This window comes from Patella vulgata, chromosome 8 (assembly GCF_932274485.2).
Source record: "Patella vulgata chromosome 8, xgPatVulg1.2, whole genome shotgun sequence".
NCBI lineage: Eukaryota > Metazoa > Mollusca > Gastropoda > Patellidae > Patella > Patella vulgata.
This window is the reverse complement of record NC_065886.2, coordinates 22,210,177-22,224,587: the sequence shown is the minus strand read 5'-3', so window position 1 is coordinate 22,224,587 and position 14,411 is coordinate 22,210,177. Positions and strand designations below refer to the sequence as shown.

Here is a 14,411-nt window from a genome sequence, read left to right as displayed (position 1 = left end):
CTTGTGGAAACTCTAGAGGTCACAATTTTGATGAAACTTGAAATGTATGTTTATAACCCAAAGATCTTGGTTCCTTTCGATATTCGTGCATATCGGATCGTAACATCCTGGATTATGGCCCCTGATTGGTCGAAAAATTGCATTTTTAGCTTGTGGATTCTCTAGTGGTCAGAATTTTTTTTTCGATTTTAAAAAACGTTTAGATCACCATTCCACCATAATGAAGGTTGAATTGGAATTTCGGGAAAATCGAAATGAAACTACCCATCAAGTATGTAATTCAAAGGTTTGGACTCTCTAGAGGTCACAATTTTTATCCAATTTTGATGAAACTTAAAACATATCTTTATATTTCAAAAATCTCAGCCCCTTTTGATATTTGTGCATTTCAGACCATAACTTTCTGAATTATGGCCCCTGATTGTACAAAAAATCATTTTTGTATTTAGCTTGTTCTCTATCCATCTCTTGCAAAATGTGGACGTATCCTGCCTGGCAGCCGCTGGTTTTACCCACACACTTTCTGTCATTGGGACTGGTAGGACTGTAACAAAACTCCATTTCTGATCAAGTGTGTTGCCCATATTTCTGATTGAGTGTTTTATTCTTAGAACTTGTTTTCTTTATTGATTTGGTCCTATATTTTGTTGAGAACTACATCTGAACCATTTTTAAAATAACAGACGTCTATTGAAAGTGGTCATGGATGAATGAAGGACTCTATTGCTCAAACTGCATTTATATCATCTTTTTTCTTTAGTCCTTTCCATTCCCAGTGAAACATTGGTCCTTGATTTTTCCATTTATTATGGTCAAGAGCTACTTTATTAATAAAACTTGATAATAGATTTTTAAAAGAACACCTTCCATTTTGCGATTTCTTGACAATTATATTAGATTAAGCATGGACAACTTTGATACTTGCCGGTGAAAAGGGTTGGACAAGCCCTGTCTACATTTCTAGATTCACAAAAATTGACAATATTAAATATGTTTACTATTACAGGTCTGATTTCTACTACATCATTACCGATTACAACACCTGGGCATGATTGCTTTAATGATGAATTTGTGTGTCGTAATGGTCAATGTTTACACTCGTCACAAAGATGTAATGGTATTGATGATTGCAGTGACAACTCTGATGAATTTGAATGCAGTAAGAATATTTTATTATTATTTGGAACCTGGAAGGCCTAAATCCGGACAACAATAGTCCTACTTACAATGCCTGAAACTGTCCCCAAGAACTAGTATGCAGTCCTACAATACATAGAGATATTCACATTACTTGGTCATATTGAGCTAGTCTCAGGAACATTAGTTTTCACTGGTTTCGGGATGTCCTTGTATGGGATGCTCTTCAGTTTTGGCCAAGGAACCAGGGTAGTCAATATCCATTATGTCAATTTGTATTCTTATTCTTAAAATTGGTAACAAGGCATTGATGGAGACCTAGTTACATGATTAAAATAGTTTGAATGACAACTTTGAGACAAAACCGCTAAGCCGTCACTAAGATTAAAAATTTTTTTTTTTTAGTTCAATTCACATGGTTCGATGACTCGGTTAAAGAAAAAACTTTAACTTCAAAATAGATTGCAATATTCGAGACAAAATTGTCAATCCATCTTATTAGATATTATATATGTTTTAACTTTCAATATGACTATGAGCCATTCAAATTTGTCTGTGGTTTTCAAGGCATTGATGAAAATACCTTAATCTCAGTAGTGTAGATCAATGCTTGTATTTTCGATGATTTGTTGAGTCTACAGTTATTCTGAATATCCTGTTTTGACAGATATGCTTTTTGCCATTAATTTTTATACGCCCACATTTTCATGTGGACGTATTATGCCGTCGCCCCTGTCCGTCCGTCCACAATTGTTTGTGGACTCTCTACAGGTCACAATTCTTATCCGATTTCGACGAAACATGAAATATAGGTTTATCCCCAAAAGATCTCGGCTGCTTTCGATATTGGCATGTATCGGATTGAAACTTCATGGATTATGGCCCCTGTTTGTACGAAAAATCACGTTTTTAGCTTGTGGACCCTATAGAGGTCACAATTTTGATCCGATTTTCTTGAAACTTGAAATGTAAGTTTATAACCCAAAGATCTCAGTTCCTTTCGATATTCGCGCATATCGGACAGTAACTTCCTGAATTATGGCCCCTGATTGTACGAAAAATCACGTTTTTAGCTTGTGGACCCTATAGAAGTCATAATTTTTATCTGATTTAAAAAAACGTTCTATTATATCACCGTTACACCCTAAGGATGACTGAGTTCGAATTTCGTGAAAATCGGCCCAAAATTGACAGACAAAATGGCTGCCGTTCGTTCCCAAATAGCGTAAGAATATGGTATATCAAGGTTGTGGACCCTATAGAGGTCACAATTTTTATCCGATTTTGTTGAAACTTGAAATGTAAGTTTATAACCCAAAGATCTCGGTTCCTTTCGATATTCGTGCATATTGGACCGTAACTTCCTGAATTATGGCCCATGATTGTACGAAAAATCACGTTTTTAGCTTGTGGACCCTATAGAAGTCATAATTTTTATCCGATTTAAAAAACCGTTCTATTATATCACCGTTACACCCTAAGGATGAATGAGTTTGAAATTCGTGAAAATTTGCCCAAAATTGACAGACAAAATGGCCACCATTCGTTCCCAAATAGCGTAAGAATATGGTATATCAAGGTTGTGGTCCCTATAGGGGTCACAATTTTTATCCGATTTTGTTGAAACTTGAAATTTAAGTTTATAACCCAAAGATCTCGGTTCCTTTCGATATTCGTGCATATCGGACCGTAACTTCCTGAATTATGGCCCCTGATTGTACGAAAAATCACGTTTTTAGCTTGTGGACCCTATAGAAGTCATAATTTTTACCCGATTTAAAAAAACGTATTATTATATCACCGTTACACACTAGGGAGGACTGAATTCGAATTTCGTGAAAATCGGCCCAAAATTGATAGACAATATGGCCACCGTTCGTTCTCAAATAGCTTAAGAAAATGGTATATCAAGGTTGTGGACCCTATAGAGGTCACAATTTTTATCCGATTTTGTTGAAACTTGAAATGTAAGTTTATAACCCAAAGATCTCAGTTCCTTTCGATATTCGCGCATATCGGACCGTAATTTCCTGAATTATGGCCCCTGGTTGTACGAAAAATCGCGTTTTTAGCTTGTGGACCCTATAGAGGTCATAATTTTTATCCGATTTAAAAAAACGTATTATTATATCACCGTTACACCCTAAGGACGACTGAGTTTGAATTTCGTGAAAATCGGCCCAAAATTGACAGACAAAATGGCCGCCGTTCGTTCTGGAATAGCATAAGAATATGTTATATCAACGTTGTGGACCCTATAGAGGTCACAATTTTTATCCGATTTTGTTCAAACTTGAAATGTAAGTTTATAACCCAAAGATCTTGGTTCCTTTCGATATTCGCACATATCGGACCGAAACTTCCTGAATTATGGCCCCTGATTGTACGAAAAATTGCGTTTTTAGCTTGTGGATCCTATAGAGGTCATAATTTTTATCCGATTTAAAAAAATGTATTGACAGACAAAATGGCTGCCGTTCGTTCAGTTCCTTTCGATATTTGCGCATATCGAATTGTAATTTCCTGAATTATGGCCCTTGATTGTAGGAAAAATCACTTTCTTGTTAGCTTGTTCTCTATCCATCTCTCGAAAATGTGGGCGTATCCTGCCTGGCAGCCGCTGGTTTATTTTCGATACAGTCACATCAGGGATGTTCCAACTAGATACAATCTGCCTATACATTGCTGTGATGGAGACATTTAAATTTTCATTGTCATTTGCATTTTTTGAACAATAATTAACAGTATGAAAACAATAACAAAATATCAACTTATTTGGTTAAAAAGAGGCCCATCAAATATTTTTACAGGACACTTATACATGTAGGTGGGGCTGGCTTATTTATATCTTCTACAGAGGTTGATGAATGTTGAGAAATATTCAAGTCATTGTATCTTTGTAAATACTGCATAGAATTGAACGCATATACTTTCTGGGAGTTATCAAAATTGTGTGGTTTTTGAGGAGTTTTAACTGTTTCTTGTTTACATTTTCAATAATAGGTGATCCTAAGTTTTGTATTATGTATTATATTAAATTAATTATATTTATTTTTCTTGGTGAAAGTGATAATGCATCTTTTATATTACACTTATGTTTACTTTATCTATTATCCAGCTATGACTTGTCAAAAATACCAGTATCATTGTAACCAATCTTCCTCATCGGAACGTCATTGTGTTTGGGAATCGTGGATATGTGACGGAGACAAAGATTGCCCTCATGGTGAAGATGAAAGCAACTGTGAAGGTTAGTATATATTTGAATATTTAGTTTACTTTGTATGTAAGAAAACTAATTAACAAAAGTACCGAAACACATTTTGTTTTCAAAAAAAATTTGTTATTTTTTTTTTGGTTAATTTTAGTCAGTAGTTGCTGCCAAAGCTGTGCATGGTGCAAACATTCTGCCATCATAGATTGTGTTGGTCTCTGTGGAATTATTTACTTAATATACATGAACATAGATTGTCCATATTTTTCAGCAGATTTTCGTCAAGTTTTCATTTTTGACATGAATTTGTCTCTTCATTTTGAAAATAGAATGAAAATAACATATTGTGATTTTAGTCCAAAATATTATCTTTCCTTTTTTAGAGACCTTGTTCAATAATATTTTTAACTGTTTGTCCACCTTATTTGATTTTTTGCAAAAACGCTTGAAATTGATTTTCAGCCCCTATCTTGAATCTGATTTTCGCAAACTTTTTTTTGTTTTGAAGCTGGAGAAAATGGCAAGAGTTCTCAGGGAGCATATTTTTTAAAATTTGTTTATTTTTACTCTAAGAACAACAACAATTGTTAAATCTTGTTTAGAGGCCTAATGGAACTTTATAAAACCATCATGTCTTCTATGATAAAAGTCATACAATTGCTTTAAAAGGGTCTTTAATTAACGATTGTTGTCTTTGAAATTTCCGTCTTCATTAGTCTAGTTGGAGCAGAACAGGAAGATGTTAAAACCCCATTTCATTTCATTTTATTTGTCTTTGAAATTTTTGCAGATACAACTCCTTGTGTTGGTTCAGATGTTTTTTCATGTCAATACAGTGAAGGGTGTCTTTATAAAACACTGAAATGTGATGGTATTGCACAATGTGCTGATGGAAGTGATGAGCACAACTGTCCTGGACACACAACGCCAGGTAAAATATTGAAATAATCTTATATACCATCTCTGTAGAAAAATTAAATGTGGCAATATTTCCAAACCCAAAAATATTTTGTAATTTGAAGGAGCTAAACATAATTGATATGGGTTGAAATAAAGTATTGAATTGGTTTGATCTGAGGTTTTATATCAATATGTATAGTCCAAATGCTTCTCCTCGTATTGCACGGGGGTGGGTGACTGAATGGTTAGCACGTGCGTGCTGTATCATTGAGTCAACTGGGGTGGTTTCGAATCCTCGGTTGTACGAGACAAGGAGTAGGGTCACCTGTCCAACCTTGTGGGTTTTCTCCGGGTCCTCCGGTTTCCTCCCACTGCTAAAGAAATAAAATTGAACCATATGTTAGTCCTGAAATGACGTAGTTTGTGTTGAGTGGACGTTAAACCCCATTTCTCTCTCTCTCTAGTATTGCACACATAACCAAGTTTTTGACCCTAATCAAAGTGGGTTGGCCATTTCAAGTAAATATATTTTATTGATGGATTATTACAGCAACAAGTAGTCAAAAACCAAATATATGTGATCCAAAAGTGTACTATAGTTGTCTGGACATGTGTATATTATGGCCTTATACATGTGATAACATCAGACAATGTCCAGACGGCAGTGATGAAGAATTACCAAGATGTCTAAGTAAGTAGCTTCCTTCACTTCCTTTTCCACTTTGGATTCTGTTCCTAGAAATTTTAGATCTTTTTGTCATTAATTAAACATTTTGTTGTGTGTTAACATTGTCCTCTAAGAATATAAATGAAACAAGTTGGCACATGATTTACTGACTGAAATCTGAGATACTTTATTAGCACATCATTAATAAATTATAACACATACTTATGGAAGAACAAGTACTTGCTTGAAAACTTGAGAGAATACTCTTTGAAACGTCGACCAAATAGATCAGTAATTGTTCTTCCATAAGCTTGTGTTATAGTTTATTGCTCTATTCAGTTATTAAATGCCTCTAAAAGAGATCTTTTTGTCGGGAGAGATTTTGTTTACAGATGTAACTGACATAATTGTCTACCACACAGTGTCAAAGATATGCAAAGATATATATTAAAGGAGCTAAATCGCTAATATTTGGGACCTAGAAATTGACACAAATGGCTCGCAATGCATATAATATTGTAATATGAATGTATAAAAACAGAATTACATTTAATCGTTTCCATTTTTACTCTAATTTCAAATCAGTTATGTTCGGTGAAATATGCCAGAAGTGTCAATCAAATGGCAATCTCTAGCATCTGATTATTCCAGTCTACACTGATAGTGTTTATTGCGCATGCTCCCCAGATAAGAATATGGGGTCACCGTTTGACATGACTTGTGAAATATGTCTAGCCTCATTCTTCGAGTGACTTGTTACAAATGGCACTGAAACGCATTATAGAACACGATTCGTGTACCAATGGTAAAATGTTTATTTTGTCTTAAATATTGGATATTAGAAGCCCATCTTTTCCCGGTAAGATCACAACATCAATGTAGATTTAAATTGACAAATAATTTGTGTTTTCAATGTCGAAGATTTTGGATAATATTGAGTTAGAGACTGGGCTGATTAATTGAATAGTCTTCAAGATTGTTAGTAAAATGAGAATCAGGAGTTAATATCCTTTGTTATTATTATTTATAGCTCACAATCAGAAGGTATCATTGTTACATTTTGTAAATGTAACATCAAACTCTTTGTCTATAGAATGGGTTCCTCCGCCAAATGTAGCACATTACATTGTCTCTGTGTGGTAAGTACATGTAAATATCTAACTTTTAAACTTGCTACTCTTTTGAACTTCATTTTAACACTGTTTGCGACACTCTTAGAATGCTAACATTAGAACTGTTGCTTTGTCATTTAGATGGTAGTGTATACATTGTCATGAATGTAAAAAGTTGAAATTCAAAATTAAATGCCACTGTATGGGCAAAATTCTCCTTCCTAGCATTGTGGATGAAGAATTATTGTGTTGACAATCAACTTGGCACATTCCTTTACATTTCCTTTTATATTACAAATGAAATGTGGTTTAACATCCTAATTTTCTACACCAAGTAGTCTAATCAGATCCGATATTAAGAATGAAACAGCGCTTAACATACATGATTTTTATATCAGGGAAGCTGATAATAATAGTTCTGGTAGAAACATAACAGTGTCTAGTTCTCTGTATACCATAAAAAATCTCCATCCTGACACCCGTTATATGTGGACTGTATATGTTGTGACTTCTGATAATATCGCAAATAGTGCTGCAAAAATTGGTAAAGTTAAAACTTATGAGGCAGGTAGGTCACATTCTGTTCTTTTTTTAAAAAATTATATTTTTATCCTGAAAAAAATAACTGTGGTCTGTGATCATGGTTCTTGTTTTTGAATTTATTTTGTTTTTATACGCCCAATTTTTCATGCTTGTTGAAATAGTGATTACCACAGTTTAACAATTAAAATTATGGGTCCATTTAGAATATTATTGTGCATTAATTATCAAGGAATAAATCATCAACTATTAATGTATTTATTTGATTTAATAAAAAGGAAAGCCAAAATCACTTGTTGAAAGACAGGTGAAGTATAATCCAGAGATAGAAATTTTGCATATTTTCTCCTGTAATTTGCATGCTCACATGATATTTCCAAGATTATGAACAGCTTTTTTCATAATTAGGATAGTCTGTGTTTACTGTCATCATTTACACTAAGAGGTTTAAAAATATATTTGATACATTTAAGCTTCTTCAAAACCGTCCAATTACCATTGTGTCCAATCCTCTACTGATGGTGTGACTGCTGTATCATTAACCTGGGATAAGCCAAAAAATCCAAATGGAAAAATAAATAGTTATGAGGTAAGATATTTAGATATTATATCCAGGGCCACAAAACATTTCTTTTGATCAAAATATTCATTGAAGCATTGTTAATTTCCTCTGCTTTTATAAATATAGCATATAAACTTTACTATGCTTTTTATACGCCCACATAGAAATGTGGACGTATATTGCCGTCGGTCCGTCCATCGTCCACAATTTCTTGTGAACGCTCTTACGCCAAAAGTTATCATTTAATTGTTTTAAAATTGATATATGTTGTTTACATTAGTGAGATGAAGAACGCTCTAATGCCAAAAGTTATCATCCGATCTATGTGAAATTTATATGCAATATTAAAATTAGGGAAACGAAGAAGCCTATTGAATTTCAGCAATTTCCGTTTATTACTTCTAGAGTTATGGCCTTTGCTTAACCTTGTAAACCCTCTAACCCCAAAAGTTATCATCCTATCTTTCTGAAATTTATATGCATTATTTAAATTAGTGAAACGAAGAAGCCTATTTAATTTCAATAATTTCCGTATATAATGTCTAGAGTTATGGCCATTGTTTCACTTTGTTGAACCTTGTGAACGCTCTAATGCCAAAAGTTAACATCCGATCTTTGTGAAATTTATATGAAATATTTAAATTAGGGAAACAAAGAGGTCTATTGAATTTCAGCAATTTCCGTTTATTACTTCTAGAGTTATGGCCCTTGTTTCACTTTGTTTAACCTTGTGAACACTCTAACCCCAAAAATTATCATCCTATCTTTCTGAAATTTATATGCATTATTTAAATTAGTGAAACAAAGAAGCCTATTTAATTTCAATAATTTCCGTTTATAACGTCTAGAGTTATGGCCATTGTTTCACTTTGTTGAACCTTGTGAACGCTCTAATGCCAAAAGTTAACATCCGATCTTTGTGAAATTTATATGCAATATTTAAATTAGGGAAAAGAAGACGCCTATTGAATTTCACCAATTTCCGTTTATTACTTCTAGAGTTATGGCCCTTGTTTCACTTTGGTTAACCTTGTGAATGCACTAACCTAAAAGTTATCATCCTATCTTTCTGAAATTTATATGCATTATTTAAATTAGTGAAACGAAGAAGCCTATTTAATTTCAATAATTTCCATTTATAATGTCTAAAGTTATGGCCCTTGTTTCACTTTATTGAACCTTGTGAACGCTCTAATGCCAAAAGTTAACATCCGATCTTTGTGAAATTTATATGCAATATTTAAATTAGGGAAACGAAGAAGCCTATAGAATTTCAGCAATTTTCGTTTATTACTTCAGCAATTTCTGTGTATTATGTCTAGAGTTATGGCCCTTATTTCACTTTATTGAACCTTGTCAACGCTCTAACGGCAAAAGTTATCATCCGATCTGTCTGAAATTTATGTGCATTATTTAAATTAGTGAAACAAAGAAGCCTATTTAATTTCAATAATTTCCGTTTATAACGTCTAGAGTTATGGCCCTTGTTCCACTTGTTGAACTTTGTGAATGCTCTAACATCAAAAGTTATATGCTGATCTGTATGAAATTTACATGCATCATTTAAATTTGTAAAGAGAAGAATCCTATTGAATTTCAGCAATTTCTGTTTATTACTACTAGAGTTATTGCCCTTGTTTGACTTTGTTCAACCTTGTTAATGCTCGATTGATGAAAGTTATCATCCGATATGTATGGAATTTATATGCATCATTTAAATTTGTGAAACGAAAAAGCCTGTCAAATTTCAACAATTTCTGTAGATTACTTTCAGAGTTGAGAGCCTTGTTTCAATTTGTAGAACCCTATGAACCCTCAAACAGCAAAAATTATAATCTGATCTGTATGGAACTGTCTTGTAAAGGCCCCCAATTACCTACAAAGGAATAAATATGCAACAACCCTTGTTGACCGCTCGGACGATTTAGCCGCTGTGGGTGTATGTTTCGTTGCCTGGCAACATATCTTTTTTAATTTAGCCACATATTTTCAGCTCCTATGTCCATCCACAATTCTTGTAAAAGCTTTAGCAATTTGTTGTTAATCCTACTGTTGTTCAGCTAGGAGGAACCCTACTGAGTTGTTGCTCTTGTTACTGAAACCTATAGTGCTTGAGATTTTTTTTTAGATTTGATTTTTGTTTGCGTAATTTGTAGAAGGAACAGTATTGAAATTCAAAGTCATGACTGCTCCTGTCACAGAAATCTTCTAATGATCATATCAAAAATCAAGAGTAACACAGAGATTTATTTGAGAGTTACTGCCCCACATCACCGAAACCTTGTAAATACCCTGGGATGAATCCCACTGAAATTCAGAAGGAAGCAACAACATTTTGCTGAGTTACTGCTCCTGTCTTCGAAATGTTTGTTTTTTCGAAAACTTGTCGAAATTCAGAGTTGCCCATCACTTATAGGTGTTTTTGTCACCACCGATCCCCAAAACTTGAAAATGACCGTTCAAAATGGAGCTGTATTATTTATATGGTGTATTTTCTAGGTACATTATAAGAATTTGAAAACATATGAAACCAAGCATATTACTGTTGCTGCCAATAGTAGAGCATTTAAACTGACTGACGATGAATTGATGAATAAGAACGAATATTCTATTTGGGTAAGTCAATTTTGGGTGAATTCTCAAATTCAACATTTGTTTGAAGGAGACATTACTACTTTCAATAAGAAATTACATGTTAAGTACCGGTACTTATAATATGAATTTAAAAATATTGTAAGACATGATAATCCTTGAACTAAGAACAAAGCATTTTATGGGATCTTATTCATCCTGTTGTGTCTTCAAGTAAAGATGCTGAACAATTTGTAATGTTTATTTCAGGTAACGGCTCAGAATTCAGCTGGCGAAGGGGATAAAACAACTCCAGTAAATATTACTTTCACAGAAGCTGCCATTGCTGCTGTCAAAATAAGTAAAGTTGTAACCACTAACGTAACAGCACAGATAAATTGGAGTCCTGTCAAGACCACTACAAAATATAATATTTATATCATGTACACAGAGAAAGAATATGGTGTAACTGAAAGAGTTCTCACTTCAACTAATCCTTCTATAAAAAGTGAGTACAAACTTACTAAACCAATTTTTTTTGTCCCACAAAATGAAGTATGAGTGCCCCCCTACCCCCCCCCCCCCCCCAAAAAAAAAATAAAAAAATAAAGACAAAAGGAACCCAGACTGGACCTGTCTTTGATTGTGCATACCTTTAACTATCTTTATAACACAATAAGAATAATTTACACATAATGTCATAATAATAAATAACAATTTATGGTAAAAACTGAAAATAAATCTTCGTGGAATAGGGCAGGTTTTATGTAAAGACAACAGGATCTCATTGATTATCTTTCCATGTGATTTGGATTGTGCCACTACATTAAGAGATTTTGACCTACAAGCTTAAAATTTTCACCAGAAAATATACATTCTGTATTCTAGTAAATCGGAACAACTGAGAATAGTGACTCCACATGGTATTGGTTATCATATATTTTACAACTCATTTGAAACTAGAATTAAATTTGATTGTTTTAATTATTGTTGTATTGTCTCTGTTTCAGTTGATCAGCTTTGTCCAGGACATTCTTATGATGTTAGAATTCAGGCTATCACCAAAAATGGACCAGGACCTTTTGGTAACAAACAAATTAAAACTAAAGGTAAAGTCAACTGTTTGATCACTAGTACATTGTATTTATTATGGCAAAGAGAATAATTATTAGATTTAAAAAGTTATTTATTTCTGATCAAGTATCTCTTTATTTCTGAATTTCGGAACTTATTATAAGAAATGAAACAATGGGTACCAAGTTGTACGGAAAATGACTGAAACTATACCTGACCCATAGGTCCTTTTGAACACCGGAAAAAACTCAAACATGGCTACACTCAGCCTCTGCTATGTAACTATAAGATTCTACATCTTGTAGTCTGTATAGAATATTGCACATGTATATAGAAGCCACATTATCTGGTTGATGTTATAGAGTTGTATACATAGTTGTCATCGGATTATACTCACTATTGATAATTAATGATGGTAGTAGAACAATAAAAGTTAATTGTTAGGTGAGAATCCTATCAGTTACCTAAAGCGGTCCATTGTTAGTCAGGGGGATTGGATTGCTGAATGGTTAGCGTGTGCGCGTTGTAAGGTCTGTCATTGAGTCAACTGGCATGGTTTCGATTCCCCTGTTGTACGTGACAAGGAGTAGGGTCGCCTATCCATCCTCGTGGGTTTTCCCCGGGTCCCCCGGTTTCCTCCCATTGCTAAAGACCCCGACCTGCTAACAAATTGAAATAAAATGTTAGTCCTGAAATGACCTAGTTTGTGTCGAGTGGATTAGAAATGAAGTTTTACTCTTCAAATCCAACCAAGCGACGTGTTAAATAAAAACAGTATAAAAATTACACAAATCCTCAACCACGTGTTAGGAGAAAAATGCATTAGAATTTTTTTAATCTGATATTACGGCCTTGTGGGAATTATAGAAATAAAAGCTAGGGATTAGAAAATTTGCTTATCGAATAATTAAGAAAATGTTTTATAGCAATATTGATAATTCACTTAGTAATATTGATAGTCTACTCTTATTGTGCACGACAATATTGTAAGGGGCGCTAGATTTGCTAGCTGTGAAGTTAGTCTGTCCTTAGTTCATAAGTTATTCGTTATTAGTATTTATATCATTAATCTGCGGTCCGTAATGTGGTAAGAGGTGGTCTAAGACCGATAAATGTGAGAAATATGCCATGGATAATTATATATTTATCTTCATTTCGAAGTTATTGTGTTACAAATCAAAATTATCATGGTCAGTGTGTTTTCTATAGAGCACATGAGTCCAATATATAATTTTTTGTGTATTGACACAAAGTGGTGTAGACATGCGAATTCATGAAACCGTATCATAAATAAAAAAACATAAAATATTAACTTAATATGCAAAAGTTTTATATGTTATCAAAAATGGGTGACAGTGTAAATTTTGAAGTGGAAGCCCTCATTAAAACAATTAATTTTAAATTTGATTCCACAGGTGAAAGGTTGGGACGTCCAATGATTACTAATATCACTAAATCTGGTGCAACAGAATTCATTATACAGTTTTCACCACCGCACGGATTTGAGAAGAAGGGTCTGGTAAGTTGAATTTTGTATTATTACACACAAAATGGAACTAAAATTTGATTTAAAGTAGCTAAGTCTCCAACTCAGTATCATCCAAAGTCTTCGACATTGAAAACACAAATTATTTGTCAGTTTAAATCAACATTGATGCTGTGATCTTACCGGGAAACGATGGGCTTCTAATATCCAATATTTAAGACAAAATAAACATTTTACCATTAGTTCACGAATCGTATACCATAATGCGTTTCAGCGCCATTTGTAACAAGGGACTCGAAGAACGAGGCTAGACATATTTCACAAGTTATGTCAAACGGTGACGCCATATTCTTATCTGGAGAGCATGCGCAATAAATACTATCGGTGTAGACTGGAATAACCAGACGCTAGAGGTTGGCATTTGATAGAGACTTCTGGCATATTTTGCCGAACATAACTGATTTGATATTAGAGTAAAAATGTAAACGATTGAATGTAAATCAGTTCATATACGTATACATTCATATTACATTGTTATATGCGTTGCGACCCATTTGTGTCAATTTCTAGGTCCCAAATCCATAGTGATTTATCTCCTTTAAATACATTTTCTTATTCCGAGGTTTAATCTGGTTAGTTTCTAGAAAGAAGATTCTTATTTTGTGTGATATCTTTTCCTTCATCCAAAGTTTATTAAGATATATATTATAGCACATTAAACAATAATCGTCTATGATTACAGTTGCAAAATGCTTAGAGCATGCACCTTGGATGCATTAAGCACTTGATAAATTCAAATTGTTATAATATACAAGATGTATATTGATGGAAAAGATATTGTGCATTGAAATACATATGTGGAGATTGTACTGATAAATGACCATTATTAATAGAGAATATTTAATATATGTACTATATTTGTTCTGTTATTTCTGTTATTATAGAAGTACGTAATCTACTATCAAGAGAGATCTAACATAGATGTCTTATCTTTAACTGGAACCAGTAGACTAGCCACAACAGTGTTAACAAAAACAATAACTGGCTTACAAGCTTGTGAGTTGTATTTCTTTAGAGTTGGCATAGAATCTACTACATGTTCGCTCAGTATACCCAAAACTATGAAAACTGACGAAGGTACGTTTACA

The 14,411-nt window shown here is 33.5% G+C and overlaps 1 protein-coding gene across 1 annotated transcript in view; it reads left to right on the top strand.

Annotated features, from left to right (window-relative positions):
- LOC126830877 (sortilin-related receptor) overlaps positions 1 to 14,411 on the top strand; it is a 54,742-nt gene that overhangs the window by 25,419 nt on the left and 14,912 nt on the right. Inside the window, exons 19-30 of the mRNA XM_056102849.1 lie at positions 1,007 to 1,159; positions 4,256 to 4,387; positions 5,142 to 5,282; positions 5,802 to 5,942; positions 6,949 to 7,057; positions 7,429 to 7,598; positions 8,044 to 8,159; positions 10,632 to 10,748; positions 10,974 to 11,211; positions 11,714 to 11,812; positions 13,193 to 13,296; positions 14,208 to 14,400. Coding sequence (XP_055958824.1) covers positions 1,007 to 1,159; positions 4,256 to 4,387; positions 5,142 to 5,282; positions 5,802 to 5,942; positions 6,949 to 7,057; positions 7,429 to 7,598; positions 8,044 to 8,159; positions 10,632 to 10,748; positions 10,974 to 11,211; positions 11,714 to 11,812; positions 13,193 to 13,296; positions 14,208 to 14,400 — 1,713 coding nt within the window. The remainder of the gene's footprint in view (positions 1 to 1,006; positions 1,160 to 4,255; positions 4,388 to 5,141; positions 5,283 to 5,801; positions 5,943 to 6,948; positions 7,058 to 7,428; positions 7,599 to 8,043; positions 8,160 to 10,631; positions 10,749 to 10,973; positions 11,212 to 11,713; positions 11,813 to 13,192; positions 13,297 to 14,207; positions 14,401 to 14,411) is intronic.